General features: G+C 42.0%; 1 protein-coding gene across 1 annotated transcript in view; it reads left to right on the forward strand.

Annotated features, from left to right (window-relative positions):
• The window catches only part of arhgap21b (Rho GTPase activating protein 21b), a 37,534-nt gene that overhangs the window by 18,408 nt on the left and 3,273 nt on the right, over window positions 1-15,853 (forward strand). Inside the window, exons 8-22 of the mRNA XM_071491495.1 lie at window positions 2,023-3,583; window positions 7,235-7,381; window positions 7,845-7,947; window positions 8,078-8,123; window positions 8,499-8,624; window positions 8,725-9,024; window positions 10,305-10,366; window positions 10,501-10,646; window positions 10,735-10,877; window positions 11,152-11,310; window positions 11,437-11,515; window positions 11,615-11,688; window positions 11,783-11,872; window positions 11,992-12,159; window positions 12,669-12,774. Coding sequence (XP_071347596.1) covers window positions 2,023-3,583; window positions 7,235-7,381; window positions 7,845-7,947; window positions 8,078-8,123; window positions 8,499-8,624; window positions 8,725-9,024; window positions 10,305-10,366; window positions 10,501-10,646; window positions 10,735-10,877; window positions 11,152-11,310; window positions 11,437-11,515; window positions 11,615-11,688; window positions 11,783-11,872; window positions 11,992-12,159; window positions 12,669-12,774 — 3,310 coding nt within the window. The remainder of the gene's footprint in view (window positions 1-2,022; window positions 3,584-7,234; window positions 7,382-7,844; window positions 7,948-8,077; window positions 8,124-8,498; window positions 8,625-8,724; window positions 9,025-10,304; window positions 10,367-10,500; window positions 10,647-10,734; window positions 10,878-11,151; window positions 11,311-11,436; window positions 11,516-11,614; window positions 11,689-11,782; window positions 11,873-11,991; window positions 12,160-12,668; window positions 12,775-15,853) is intronic.

Genomic DNA, 15,853 nt, shown 5'->3' on the forward strand with positions numbered 1-15,853 from the left:
AGCAGCATGACTTTACACTGTAGGAGGCAGCACACACTGACTGCTTGGAGACAGGCAGCAGTTGCTTGGCAAAGAGACGGGAGAGAGTGTACATTCAGGGAGCAGAAAAGGGAGGGAACTGCACACAGGGAAAGCAGAGGAAATATTGAGCAGGGAAAAAAGAGGGAACAGCATGAATGATGAGCTGAAACCAGTAGATAAAATCAGCTGACTGCCCTGTGTTTAGAACAGGTTGATGCTGAGGGAAAAGGAGAGAGAAGGAAGGAGTGGGAGGGGGAGCTGTACCATCACAGCTGAATGTATAATCAGCAGCTGCTGCTTCTGTCATGTGAGCAATAGCAGAGGGAGGGAGAGAGAGACATAGACTGGAGGCACCTTGCTCAGTTAGCGTAATATTCTGGCTGAAGATGGATAGAACCATGGAGATATAACAGCAGCAAGAGAGGCAAGCTTCTGCTCCTGCCACCTCGCCCAGGACAGACTGGCACAGGCAGGTCGTAACGTGGCAACCCCTGCTACATCTCTGTTTCTTCATCCCTCTCTACTGCTGCAGCTCTAGTATATTTTTAGCATGTCAAGCCCAGGCAATGCTGTGGCTGTTAAACGTCCTGTCCTCACTGAATCAGCTCTGTTTTTTACAATGTATGGATTTTGCTCTGCTGGCATCTTTTTTTCTTCCACCTTCTCTCCCTTGATTTCTAAACGCTCTTGTTTTCACATGCTGTAACGGCAGCCTTTTTCTCTGGAAACTACTAATCTGGTAAGCAAACAGCAGACTGGGTAGCCACTTGATGTTGACATGTTGTGCTTGCTGTCTCATTTTGCATATGTCATGCATGTCAGCATCATCATTATAGGATGTGGTCCATTTAGTAGCCTTGGATGACTGTTTAATGGTCAGCTCTGTGTTGGTGAATCAAATATGTAGACTGGAGAAATGGCCGATGCACTGTGCCTGCAGTACCTGTTAGATTGAGCACTCGAGCTGGCATCCAACTGGCATCTTAGTGAAGCCTCGCCCCTCTTCATCCTCCGTGCCATATGTCATTAGTATGATAAAGGCCAGTGACCTCTGAACTCTCCTCATGCTTACAAAGGGAGGAACAGAGCCTGGCACTAATCGGTAGTGCACATGCAGCTTTATGTAAGATTGTAATTTGACTCCAGATTGTAGCAGGATCAAAGTCCTCATACCTTTACACGTTTCTCGCTTGTTGTATGTACAGTCTGTTATGAGTAAAGCGGATACATGAAGTACAAACACATATTGTATGGATTGGAAGAAGTGCTAGCTTTGATTTTGTATTCATCAAAAAGGATTACCCACAGAGAAGTAGTAACAGTCTGAGGTGCGTAAATGGAAACACTGTGTACCTTTCTACATTTATGTCCATTTTTACATAAATTTTTATTTTATGTTCATTCAGATCTGTTGATTGTTAACTACGTGATAGCCGTGTATAAACTGTGTATTGCTGAAACTGTCACAGTACAGGCTAAATATTGAGTTTAGTACAAAGAAACACCATTTCACACTTATCTATGGTCTTTGCCATTGTGGTAGGTATTTGTCATCTATAGATTTTTTTTTTTTCCTTCATATTGAAATTCACAGTTGTTGGGTGGCAACAAACTGTTGTTTGGAGAACACAGGCAGCAATATTCCAGAAAGATTGCTGTAGCATAAAACTCTTGCTTAAAGCGCCATCTTAAGTCTCCGTTAGTGAAATTTTTTTTTATTTAGGTTTACATACTGGACTATTATCAGCCATAAAACAGAGAACATAGCCATGAGAACTCTAAATAAGGAGCAGATGAAGACCACTGACACCCCTGAACTGCTAACTCCTCCGCACACTCATACTGCAACATGAACTGCCCACACATGCATCCAGTAGCATTTGTAATATCACGCTTGACTTCTCTGTAAGCATCTAGTAGCACAATGTTGAATCTTACACACACTTGCAAATACAGTTGTACTATATCTATTGTAACACTGCTTTGTTTCTTTCTCTTTAGGCCTACTCCCAGGATGCCTACCTCCGTGGCCAAAGCAACTACAGTGGAAATGCCTGTCACATTCCTGATCCACCCCCAGTATGCTACCCCAGAGTAGACTGTAAGCCTACGGGCATGGCCCAGGCGACAGACTCAGCGGGGCAGGTCTGCCGAGGGCCACCAGCACCTCCTGACCATGGATATCGCAAGGAGATCACCGTGCCCCCATCTCCCCCTCCTCAATCATATACAAAAAGCCAGATGGCAGTATGCTTGCGCAACGACAGTGTGAGGACTGTGGTGGTCTCTCCTGATGCAGCCCACCTGGGGCGCATAGGTCCATCTCACAGGATAGATTACATGGACCCCGTCTTTGTTAGGGGGAGACCTGGGTCACTGGCCCAGTATCCTCACCCTCGAAAGGCTGATGTCTACCCCAGTGGTCCATATGGAGGTCAGGCACCTCACTACCCAGGCAACCATCAAAACATTGATTGGCGCACTTACCAGACGTACAGGGAGTACATTGACAACAAAGGAATCCATTCCCATGCTAGTCGGACTATCCAGGAGAGGCTGGACAATTTGCGTGCTGCCAGTCAGACCACCTTTAGTGCTGCTCATCACATGCCCCGGGGAGACTGGGGCCCTAAGGGGATACGACGGAGGAGTACCTCCCACGAACGGTCATACCAAGGACCTCCACCCCACTTTCAGATTGCTCCACGCAGTGCCTCGCAGGATCGCATGAGCAGTGCAGAGAGGATGAGCCATGCAAGGAACTGGGCCCCTCGAAGCGTATCCCAAGATGGCCTAGTGCTCAAAGCCCGGGCACACTCCATAGACTATGTTGAACCTGCAGAGCTGGCTCGACTCAGTGAAAGGAGAGGAGGGTATGGAAGGGCAGACCAAGGTACAAGGCCCAGCAGACAGTCTATGCCCAGACACGCCATGCTCCACAGGCCTTCTGTTGGGTACAGTGGTGGCATGAGGGGTGCACCTAACCCTTCTCTCTACTCTAAAGGACCAGACTCTCTTCAGACCCGCTCTTCACCCATGCTCTCAGACAGACCCTCACATTTTGGAAAGAGCACAAGTGCTGAACATTCTTTTGCTGATCAAAGAATTTCAGTCAAAGGAAACCACTCAGGCCACACTTCCCAACAAGGCCAGAGCAGGATGCGGGCTGAAACCATGCTGCCTGTTGATTTAAGCAGAGATGTGGCATTGGTAGGACAAAGGTCTTCTTCATGCTCCACCCCAAAACAGATGCCTCAGAGGCCTAGCATCCTCAAACCTCCCCATCCAGACTCCCAGAGTCAGGTTAACGGGCGAAGCCCAACAGAGACCGGGGTGGTCCTTAGGGAGAAGCCCCCCTCTGGAAAGAACCCCAGCCCTCTGCGGCACCCTTCCTACATCCTAGCTGTAAATGAGGACGGAGCAGATTCCACAGCAGATGTGGTGGCATGCTGGCTTCCAAACGATGCACGACGAGAGATACACATACGCCGCCTTGGGGAACAACGTCACACCTCCTGCTCCAGCAACCTGGATGAGTCTCTGGACTCAATTCCATTCATTGGTAAGAGAATAATCAGTTGTAAGCCTTGTCGGCCCACGTTGTCATGGCAACGATAGCAGGCAGTAGTAACATGAGGCAGACTGGTAGAGCTAACGCTGTAGCTAATTAAAGGGCTTCCACCATAGACACTAATAGAAATCAGTTTAAAATAGATGGATGGAAAACTGACTGTGGAATCTGCAGGCCACTATAGTTTTATTGTAAATCTGATTCAGCATATCATTGGTGTGTGTATATGTTGCAGGGCTGATGTTCACAAATAACCTAATCTTCCTGGGAAGATATTATTAATTTGGTTATGTGGCATTCATAGAGGGTTTGTGGGATGTTTGGCTTAACTGGGGCAGAGTAAAGGATGGCTTAAGCCTTTTGGAATATATTGAATTCTGAATGGATTGCATTATGCTCCAGTAGTCCCATAATGCATTTTCTGGTGAATAATTAGTTTTCATCTCAAAAACAACTGTCTCACCATCAACATAAGTGTTTTTCAGAGCAGATTCAAAACATGTTTTAACTCATACCCTTTGAGAGGTTATCAGAATGTTTTGCTTTTAGTTGCTTTGTATCAGGTTTTGGAAAAGGCACCAGACACATTTCTAAATGTGGTCTGACTGTTACTGCCAAGATTTTCAGTATATTCAGGCTTGTTATAGAGAATCTGTTGTAATCAGTTCAGCTGTGAGAAATTTTCATAATTAATGGGAGCTCTGTGTGTGTATTGGCGTGCCTTGATGAGAACATTGCTATAGTTACATTGCTGGAGGCTAAAGTGAGTATCAGATGGAGGGGCTCTTAAGACTTCTTAAATGTTGAAATATACTGTCAAAAAACTATAAAATACTTGATGTTCAGATATTTCTGTATTGTCTTTCCCTCTCTCTCCATCTGCCTCTCTTCATATATGGATGGTGTATGTTTGGGTGTCTGTCACTTCCGGTCCCTCTGTGAGACCACTTTGAATCATGTTAAACTAAGGGCTTTCTAAGAGTTGATATACTATTATTCATAGTTATTTATGTTGTGTTTGTTTTAGCTCTTAGTGTTACTTTTATATGGTTAGGCTGATTGTTCAGAGACATGATCAGTCCCTGATAGCACAAAGAAACTTTAAAACTGAAACCCATAAGTCAGCATATTGCTGTGGTTCTACCTTAAGTAAACTGCCTCTGATAGCTGATCTACTTTTGTTTTGGAAAGGACGTAAAGGAAACATTTTGTACTTTGCAGGTAGACTGAGAGGAGGAACTAGGTCACAGGCAGCGACAGTTCTGGAAAGTTTTAGTTTGACCCATGGGAGAGAAGTTTGTTTTTAGAGTTAAATTTGGGTCTTTGGTTCAATGTAAGATAAATCTAACATATGTTGCAAAATAAATTTCAATTGAAAGTGGTTTCTAATTCACAAATCTCTAAGGTAGATCTTCAGAGGCCTGCTCACTTATATTAATTTTAGACTTTTAATCTATATTCAATTTCCAGTTTATAATAGGTACACCAGCTAAAAGTAATCCCAGATCTCAACAACTCTAAGATAAGTAGCTCCCTAAAGATATGGAATGAGATAATTAAAGGGCACCACCCAAAGGGTGAGGTTGAAATCTTTAAATGTTGGCAGTGACCCAGACTTCATGGACTGGAAATGGCCTAACTGCATATTGTGAGGTGCAGTGTTGAGCTTGAGGACAATTTAAACCTGCAGAATCAGGATCACTTTTGGTATTTACAAATTAGAGATTTCATTGGCAAGAAATTTCAAGGCAACGAGGGATATTTCACAGTAACATAGGAAAATGAGACAGGATCTGCAGACAGCAATGATTAACAACAAGCTCTCCCTTCTTGAGAGAATTCAGCTAGAACATTGTGATTCGATTCTTCTGAACTCCAGCTCAAAAGACTTGCCGCTCTAATCAGACTGTCTTCTAGAGTTCCTGTGGAGGTACTGTGGCTAATCACTTCCACTTTTTCTTAAAGTGTCCCTCTGTGTCTCAATTTTGGAGTGTTCTCAGTGTCTCAAATAATTTTAATTAAAAATAAAGATTGTAATGCAGTCTAATACAACACCCCTGCATATACCTTCATGGAGATTGAAACTGATTTACCTTGTTGGCTTTTGTTTGCGGTGATGTTGAATTGTATTATACTGAGAGTTGTTCTTCAATATTTGATTATTTTTTATTCATATTAATGGGAGTAGGCTGGAGGAGTACCTTCGGTTGTGAGTCAGTACAGATGTTTTGTGTGAACCTTTTGATAAGCTGAGGCTTCTCAGTGTTCATGTTGCCATTGATTTATTAAGGATTTTGAAGTTATGCTTATTGCACCTTTTCCAACTCTATGTGACAGTGTGAGGCTCTAAACACAGTACTAAATTTATGATCGAAGTTTATGTTCTTGAATTCAAGGAATGTGACAGTTTTAAGTTGGATTTACAGTATATCTAGTATCAGTGAGGTCACCACACTTGTGGTTCACCAACAGTGTTTCCGTTGTTCCTTTAGCGATCTGTATAAAGTTGGTTGTTAAGGAGGCCGAAGAGTCCAGGTGCAGACAAAGCAGGCAGTGACAGTGATGATGCCACAACACCACCATTCTGGGACTGGTGCCCTGACCCAGGAGAACAGTGCCCTGATTGAGCAGATCGCTGGGCCTCCATCAATGACCTGTTTGAAAGCCCCCTGGTCCGGACCTTAGTCGCTTGAGGACATTTGGTCCTTCAACCCAAATTATCATTTATTTAGCTAATCCACCAACATGGTTGATCTTAGTCTATTTTGCAGTGTACCTGGTATTTGGCCCCTGCTCGTTAATTGTGATTTGTTGTGATGTGTTTTTATAACTATACAGAACAAGAAAGTGAGCTTTATGATGTTACTGATGAACAGTCTGGGCCCAGGGTAGAAGAGTATGAGTGTCAAAATTGCAGCTGAAGAAACCAGTGTTTCTCTTTGTGATATACTTGTTCCTCTTATGTAAAAGGTCACTGCATTCATTTGAGTTTAAATCCTTTGGGTATGTTATTGACTCGGATGTACGCAGACTACAACAGAAGGAAACAGGTCGTCTTATATTTTGGAGAGAGGAGATAAAGATGGGAGACTTTCAAGTTGTTACTACTAAATAATGTTTGTGAGTGATGGACAGAACCTTAGTAAGGTAGCCCGTCAGGCCTTTTAGGGAGTTGGTGACATGCTTTTCCTTTGCCCCATTTCAAAGTTGGGTACAGGCTGGAATTAGGACAGTTACTTTCAAATTTAGCTCCAAAAGCCCTTCGGCTGCAGAGAGCAGCTTTGTACTCTGAGCTGTTTCTGGCTTGAAGTGCTAGGAGTGGGCGGTACTCAAGAGTAAAGAACTTCCCTCTCTCTCATAAAATCATGTCAGAAGATGATCTGTTCCCACTCTCAGCTGTGTTGTGGCATGTTAGCTATGGGAGTGACTGGAAGACTGTTTTAATTGTTCCCACAGATGATAGATAATATAAAGATGTCCTAATACAGCAGGCCTGCATTTTCTTTTCTTAATCAGACACTGAGTATGCAAATATAGTATTGCTTAGTTTGACAAACACACAAACAAATGTAATATAGTTACATCTTTGACACAAGTTGTATATCAGTTCTGTGCTCAGGTTGAATGTTTTATTGTTATTAGATGAGCCTGTCAGCCCCAGCGTCGACCGGGAGGCTGCTCCTATCCCACCCTCCGCTGTGATATCTGTTGCGCCATCCATAGCTACAGGTCCCTCCAGTCCAGGCTCACCTTGCCCCACCATTCGACGTCAGCTATCTCATGACCAAGGTAAACATTATTGGGTTGGCCAGGTGAAGCATATGTGAGTCAAGGCTTGGCTCAGAGTGAACACTGTCAGTCAATGTCAATGAAATTTATGTTTGTTTAGGTTTTTTTTTGTTTATTTTTCCATGGAAAGTCCTAAATAATTACGCCAAAATTGTCACTGGTTTTCTTTCAATTTACTAATAATTTTAGCTGCTGTTTGCAATTTTGGGTGTAGTTTTAGTGTTGTTTTGTCTTTCAATTCATTAATATGGGCACTCCCACCTTCACATGCTCAGTAAATACAGATGAATCATCTTAACCCAGTCTATGGTGTTATTGTTGACATATTTTGTCTTCACTGGTATTCTTTAATTTTTCTTTAGACGACAGCTAAAGACAAAAGCCACCTCTGGGGTATTAATGTGACGTGTAATGTGGATATCATTACAAATAACATAATTTCTTATTTCTAATCCCTGTATAGAGTCCCTGAGAAGTGCTTTGCTGGAGTCTGAATCAGGCAGCAAAACAGAGCGGTCCAAATCCTATGATGAAGGTCTAGATAACTACCAGGACGAGGGCAGAGGGTGAGTGCATAGCAGTACTAGGTCATTGCTCTCTTTTTAATCCTTCATCCTTGTTATTGAGTTATGGATCTGTCTGGCCTTGTCTCTGACTTGAAATCTGCTTTTCTCTGTTGTTCTTCCTCATCTTAAGGAGATCTTCCAGTAAGCATATGCCCAGTCTCAGGGGCCTGAGAAAGGTGAGAAACTTTTTTGTAATTTTTGACATTGGCCTCGTTTTACCTGGCACTGAAATGCATCTTTATTGATCAGATAGCAATCTGTTCACGTGTGCAATTAAAAATCTGAGTGTAACACCAGAAGATTCATCATATCATCATCATATTTTATGAACAATTTGAACCTTCTCCAACTTTCTTGAAGTGTTTTGAGACCCAAATGTTTTTAGATACTGGGGTTTCCTGGTGACCACGAAACTGTACAATTCCCAGTTAGAGTCCACCTGGAAATCTTTGTTGCATGTTGTCTTGTGTTCGTCTCCCACTTTCCCAAAATGTCACACTCTATTGTCTGCTATTAATGCCAGAAAAAAATTCATCTATTTACACTTGCAGGCTCTGGACGGACATAAATCATCTGGGGATTCTGGATCTCGAAGGGACTCCTCTTCAGATGTCTTTGCTGATTCTTCCAAAGAAGGGTTGCTTAACTTTAGGCAGCTTAGTACAGATAAAAATAAGGTATGCATGTACAGTCATGCCTTAATTTAATGGCCATACATATCAATAATGTTTTGATGTCTAAGTATTTCTCTTCCTCTGTCTCTCTCTGTCTCTGCAGCGTGTTAGTGGAGGAATGAGATCATGGAAGCAGATGTATGGTGTTTTACAAGGTCACACCCTGACCCTCTACAAAGACAGGAAGGATGCTCTGTCTCACACTTCGTCACAATCTGATGAGGAACCACTACGAATCAGCATCAAGGCCTGTCTGATTGACATCTCGTATAGCGATACAAGACGCAAGAATGTGCTGCGACTAACCACCTCAGACTGCGAGTATTTGTTCCAGGCAGAAGGGAGGGACGACATGCTGACCTGGATCAGGGTCATTCAGGAGAACAGTAATCCAGATGAAGAGGTGTGTTCTATGAAGGCTCATGTTGTGTGCTTAACTGAGTAGCCAAATCAAGATTACTACTGCATGTCACCTCCAACTCGAATGAATAGGGACTAAAATCTCAAAAGGACTGCGACTCCTCGGTTGGTCGTCATTATTCCATCCATTAAACTGTCATCAGGGCAGGGCTTAGTGCTTGTGGTCAGTTGCTTACATTGACTGGAAAAACAAGAACCTTTAAACCAGACTTCACTATAGTTTTGAAAGAAGAAACAGGCGCTCCCATTAGGTGAACAACAAAAGGAACCAAAGTCTGTTTTTGAATTAAATACAATGAATGTGACAGTGATGAGGAGAGGATTACAGCCTTTATTTATAAAATGCCTAACAAAAGGTAAAATAAGGTGTCATTGGAAACTTGTCCTACTCAGGCAGAAGAAAAAAGAAGGTGGCACTTCTTGGGCTGTGGGGGGAAAATTCCATTTTAGACCAGGAGCTGCCTTTCAGTAAGACCTCGTTAGCTGATATCTTCTGGCAATAATTCACTCTGGTATCTGAGCTGGAGGTCTGGCAGCATGTGATTAGGTAGGAAAGGTTTGGAAAGAATAGAGGAAATTTAGGGTACATATTAAGACACTTGTAGTGAAACTGCTCTATCCCATTAGACCAATGATAATATTAGCATAGCATTATCAGCGTAGAGTACTGATACAAAACATTAAAATCCAATCAGGCGGTGGTATTTTCAAATAAAAGGCCCATTGTAGGGTATTGAATTGAATATTGTGCTGTAGTATAATTTTACAGTAGACCTCTTAACATCAGGCCTTGCCGTGAGTTATGCTGCTGTAAGACTATACAGTGTAGGCAGTCTTGTCTTCTTTGGATATATTGGTAAAGCTGATGCTGTTTTATAATCTGTCTTGGGTTCAGAAGATAGCTGGACGCCTGGCCCTGAAGGCAAACTGATGAAATTTGTACAATTATTGGCCTGTCAGGAGTTTGCCTTCTGTTTTTATCTTTGGGCTTGGTCCTGGTATGTTTGTCAACCAGTCTGTCAAACAAGAGACTACCTCCTGATTGCCACATAGTTTTTAGATATCCAGTTGTTACTGAAATATTAAAGGATTTGCATTGTATCTCCAGAAAATGATTTTATTAGATTTAAAGGCAATATCAAGTAATAATTGGCAGTCATATTAGAAATAAAAATCATAGTTAAACTGCAATGAATTTGAAGAAACATAGTTTTAACTTTATATGTCTTAAACATTCCTAATTATATTTTTCTGTCATTACAGAATGCTACTGTAACAAGCCAGGACTTGATCAGTCGAAAGATCAAAGAATACAATATGATGAGGTTTGTTGGACTCCACATTGCCCCCCAGGGTTCATTCACAGTACTCAACCACAGATCCACCCAGTTTAATTTAATGCCAACCTAATGCTTTTATTGTCTATATGTGTATTTTTTTTGCCATTTGTGTGGGTCAGTGCACCCAGCAGCAGGTCTGAACCTTCCCCCAAAACCTCCCGCCAGTCCCTTAGCATCAAACAAGCATTCCTGGGGGGTAAAACAGACGGCAAGATCCACAGCCCCCATTCACCTAAAACGGGAGAGGAGCGTAGGACACTGAAAGGTAGATACCAGCTCCTTTTAGTGTGGTTAGTGGACATTTCTAATCTCATCTGGATAATTTATATATGTACATGTATGAACCTTGTCAGATGACTCCAGTCCACCGAGGGACAGAGCTGCTTGGAAAATTGGTATTCCAGGGATCATGAGGAAGCCCTTTGAAAAAAAGACTCCAGCTGGGGTCACATTCGGCGTGCGCCTTGATGACTGTCCACCTGCGCAGACTAACAGGGTGAATCTCCATCTCTGTTTATGTATTTTAGAGAAAATGCTGTGTAGTTTAGCATTCAGATGATGTGAGTAGCATTGATTGATTTTTATATCAGCCTGTCAGCCACAGTGGTTGTTATTTCTTCCTAGAGTAGCTCACTTTGACTGTAGGAGACAGTGATGTATCTGACACGTAACTTCACATCAGTGCTTATTTGCACAGTGTGTAGGTTTCTGTTAAAATTCCCAATTCGACATAGTTATTCATTTGTCATATGTGATGCCTTCCTGTGCAGTTTGTTCCTCTGATCGTGGAGGTATGTTGTAATGTGGTGGAGGAGCGGGGTCTGGAGTACACAGGGATCTACAGGGTTCCTGGGAACAATGCTGCCATCTCCAGCATGCAGGAGGAGCTCAACAGCAAGGGCATGACTGACATCGACATCCAGGAAGACGTGAGTGACTGACAGTTCGGTTGCACAGTACAGTGCGTCACTTGACTGACAGCAACCTTTAGCAGTGATTGATTTGTACTGTAAGAACGACTTATAATGCTGCCTCGATCTTTTCCTTCTCTGCAGAAATGGCGGGACCTTAATGTCATCAGTAGCTTACTAAAGTCCTTTTTCCGAAAACTTCCAGAACCTCTGTTTACAAATGGTAGGATCTTGTAATGTTTATCAAAATTATTACAATGAAATTCCTACAGTAGTAGTCCTGCAACTACAGATTTTAAAATAAATCTGTTTTATTTAACAGAAAAGTATGCTGATTTCATTGAGGCCAACAGAACAGAAGACTCCGTGGAGAGATTAAAAGAGCTTAAGAGGCTGGTAAGTAAAAATCTAATATGAGGAGCATTTGTAGTATTACAGTTAGGCATACCGTGAACTCTGAAACTCTGTTCATTATTGTCAATTCTCGCAGATCCATGAATTACCTGGTCATCACTATGAAACTCTGAAATTCCTCTGTGCTCATCTCAAGAGGGTTTCTGACAACTGTGAAAAGAACAAGGTATGACTGTTAATGGGATCTGTCAGTGTTAATGCCATTACCTGCTCTCTCTTGTAAATCCAGTATCCCTTTGAGGATTATTTCATTACATCTGACTTGTTTAAACCCAATCTGTTTAGATGGAGCCTCGTAACCTGGCTATAGTGTTTGGTCCTACGCTGGTCAGAACCTCTGAGGACAACATGACCAACATGGTCAATCACATGCCGGACCAGTGCAAGATAGTTGAGAACCTTATCCAACAATACGATTGGTTCTTCACTGATGACGGTGACGAGGACCCTGTTGTATGTGCCAGTTCATTTTCTTCTATTTTCTTTATCACATTTATAATTCATACCCAATCTTTGGATGTGTATTTCATACATATGGGTATTTGAAGCTGCATTAATCAGTATGTTTGTATGAACAATGGCTCAAATGACCATGTGTAATGTGAAAGAGGCAAAAGCTTGTGTTTATTAACTCCCGCCTACATCTGTACTGTTTTGGTTCCCTCTTTCCTCCCTTTGTTTTGGTGACAAAGCTCTGATAAACCCAGTATACACTACATACACAGCACCAAACAGCAGACAGACACATTTAGCAAGTAGACCTAAACAGCCAGATATTTCCCTCATAACACAGCGAAATCATTTAATGAGTCTTTTCAGTTTATCGTTCAATCCAGCTTTAAATAGAAAGCAACTCTATGCCCTATTTGTGGTTATTCTCTAGTTTCCTCCAGTTATGTGTTGTGTTCAGTCATTTATCTTCTTTCTGGTCTCTCTGTTATTCCCTGCATGTGTGGCTCCAGACCACAGCTGAGCAGGAAAGCACAGTGCAGTCTCAGCCTGTGCCCAATATCGACCACCTGCTCTCCAACATTGGACGGACCGCACCATCACCAGGCGAAGTCTCAGGTAACTCATTGGGATTTTTCTCTCAGGACTCAGTCCCACACCATCACCACAGATATTTTAACATAACAGCAATACTGTATTCAGCTATCATTATAACAGTAGATTAAAGTGAAAAACGTGTTGTATAGACTTATTTACTTGTTAGTGTTGGTTGTAATAAGTAATGTTAGTTGTGTCTCAGTCGTTTATGCTAAGATGAGGAGCATAATGCCTGTTTTCCTTAATTTTAAATGCTTTGAGCAAAAACTAGTCTGCCAAGTTTCATTTGTGTTTCTGTTCAAGCAAGTTTTTTCAGTGATTTTTCAATCAGTAAATTTTTAACCATTGGAAAATTGTTGAAAAATACCTTGCAGTATGTTGAGCCTTCTTTTTTATTAATTTATCTATTTTTGGATAAAAGTCTGTTTTGTTTTGATGTTGACGTTTTTTTGCCCAAAGAGATAAAATTGTCCTCAAGTTTTATTTTTGTTCATTTCTTTGCTTTACTCTTGATTTTCTCTTGCTCAAGTCATTTTTTCTCCCTGTGCTTTACTTGTGTTGAGACGACGACTCCTTTTCTTTCAGTTCTTTTCTTCCCCTCCTCCTCGTCTCTCACATAATCCCGGCATGTTCTTTCCCAAAGAAAATCTAACAAACAAAAAGAAACAATGGAAGTTTTAACCCTTCTGACCTCTGCCCTTCTGTGTGTAGTGTGTTGTTTTTCTCCCTTATTCCCTGTCCAGCACTCACACATTACCCAATCTTGACACAGGCCAAGTGGGCGGCGTCTATCACTCGATGATGTCACTGATGGACTCTGTTTTGTCAGTGATGGACAGCTGGGACTGTAGGAAGAAGGACGAGTGTTGTGCCCAGTGTAGCTGCCTAGTCTGCAGAAACCCGCAGCTCTTTTAAATTTGGGCGAAAGGAGGAAAAAAGATAAAAAAGAAAGAAAGAGAAGTCGATGTTTGTCATTTTTCCTGTGGTGTGCACGTCTCATATTTAAACCAATACCCTAAATTGAGGGGATACAGAGCGATGCTGCTGTACTTTCTCTGAAAGCCCTTCTGCTGTCTCTTGTTGTCTCTTAAGCTGATCGCAAGGACAAGTAGCATGGTACGGTCAACCTCAGGTTCTCTCCCGGTCATGTGGCATAATGTGTCATGATGTCTGAGGGCGGGGTCGTAGTGGTGGGACTGAGCTGGATGTTCCCCAGCACACATGCGTTTACACAACAACAAACCTACACATGCAACCACGTCTCAGAGTGATAAGTATGTAGTGACCGATGCAGAGGCACACATAGCAGTGGACGGGGCTCCAAGCAGGTAGCCGTGCTAGCACTTGCTGCAACAGATAGTTTTTTTTTTTATTTTTTTATTTTTTTTTCCAACTGCCTCCTCTTGTGTCTTTTTTTTTTTTTTTTTTTTTTTTTTTTTTTTTTTTTTTTTTTTTTTGGTTTGTTGTCTGTTATGTCCTTATTTCAAAATCTTTGTTGTCATTCAGCATTAAAAAACATCATATTGTCAACTACAGACAAATACTGCCACATACCTCCTCATCTCCTACTGTCACATAATGTATAACACCTACATCAGTCCCTAACATGTCTCTCACAGTCTCCCTACCCAACCCAAGGCTGTATACACTGATGCACACATTTTGAACCAAAATTAGATAATCAATAGCCCATTTCCACTGCAGGAACTCTTTCAGGAGCCTAGGAACCATTCCAGGAACTTAGAAATTTTACCTGCGATTTGATCAGAGGAGCCACTGACTAAATTTTGTGTCTTTTTTGCCAAGAAAGTCCCTGTTCCAAGGGTAGTCCTTTCTGATGGGCCTGGAACAATCAGAGCGAGTTTCCAGTGCAGAATATGGCCAATTGATCAAACCTTTCAGCTCAGTCGACTTGTCTTGCAGCTTAATTCACACAATAAGGAAGTTCTGGATCCCACTCGCAACAGTATTGGGATGAGGATTGGGTGTTTCTCATGTCTGACAAACAAATGTTGTCATTTTGTTAGCTTCCGTACTGGTTGAAAATAAAAGTTTGCAGGATGTTATCATGGTTTCATTTTAAAGCACAAATGCATAACCATTAAATTCTCAGTAGATCACCTACTTTTAAAACAGGTGGTCTGAAGTTTTCAGTCTCTCTTTTTCATCTCTGCAGGTCTCCTCGTCCATTCGTGACATCGATTTAAATATGAGAGCCATAGTAAATACAAAGAACAACACAATGACTCAGTGTTGTTTCACTGAGTGTGAAAATTAAATTGCACCTCACACACTGCTGTCTTAACATAATCTGCTGTCCATCAGATTTGCCTAATCTTTACAGTTCCTCAGATGCTGTGGAAAGCAAACACAAGTGGCCATATGGGACTTTGAGTTCCTGAATTTAGTTCCTGTGGTTCCATAGTTCCTGGAACTATTTGGTCGAAAAGAGCTATTGGTCTGCTTATTTTTATTAGCTGCAAGTTGCGTGTTTTCTTCTTTTGAACAGTGAGAAAAGAAAGTTTTGTGAACTCTTTGTTTTGCCTTTTATGTTGCTGAGAATGATGGGCTACATGTTAAAGGGCACCACAGGAGTTTATCTAGCTTGGAGTAAGAACAATCTCTGTTATACTACGGCTTGCCTGCGTCAGCTGTATCCACCACAACACACTCACTGATCTGTTCAGCTCAGGCCCCTCTCAGTCAGTCATCACTCCCTCTCCTCTGTGACGTCTTTGAGTTGGGAAAGAATGCCCACATCTGGTTGGTGGCTACATGTGATGCTCTATGACTGGCGTGTTTGTCTGTGATGTGCCGTCGTCCCATCGATACATGAGCATGAGCTGCTTTTTGTGTCTTGGTTTACTGCCGGGTTTCCACTTCCTCTCCTCATCTTTCATCTCAGGCCTCTTCTGCTGCTTTGTCCACTATTCCATATACTGCTTAGTGTGGTTTCTCATCCTCTTGTGTCTCTCTCTCTCTCTGAGCCGAAAAAGTGTCATCCGCTGTCATCAAGCTGCTCTCATTATTCTCATCATGTCCGTCAGTTTCACTCTGAACAAACTTTTAATCTGCCTCTTCTCTTTCTTTATCTTGTTGA

The sequence above is a fragment of the Trachinotus anak genome, unplaced genomic scaffold (assembly GCF_046630095.1).
Source record: "Trachinotus anak isolate AG129_WGS33_773 ecotype Australia unplaced genomic scaffold, CSIRO_AGI_Tana_v1 ptg000012l, whole genome shotgun sequence".
NCBI classification, from domain to species: Eukaryota; Metazoa; Chordata; class Actinopteri; order Carangiformes; family Carangidae; genus Trachinotus; species Trachinotus anak.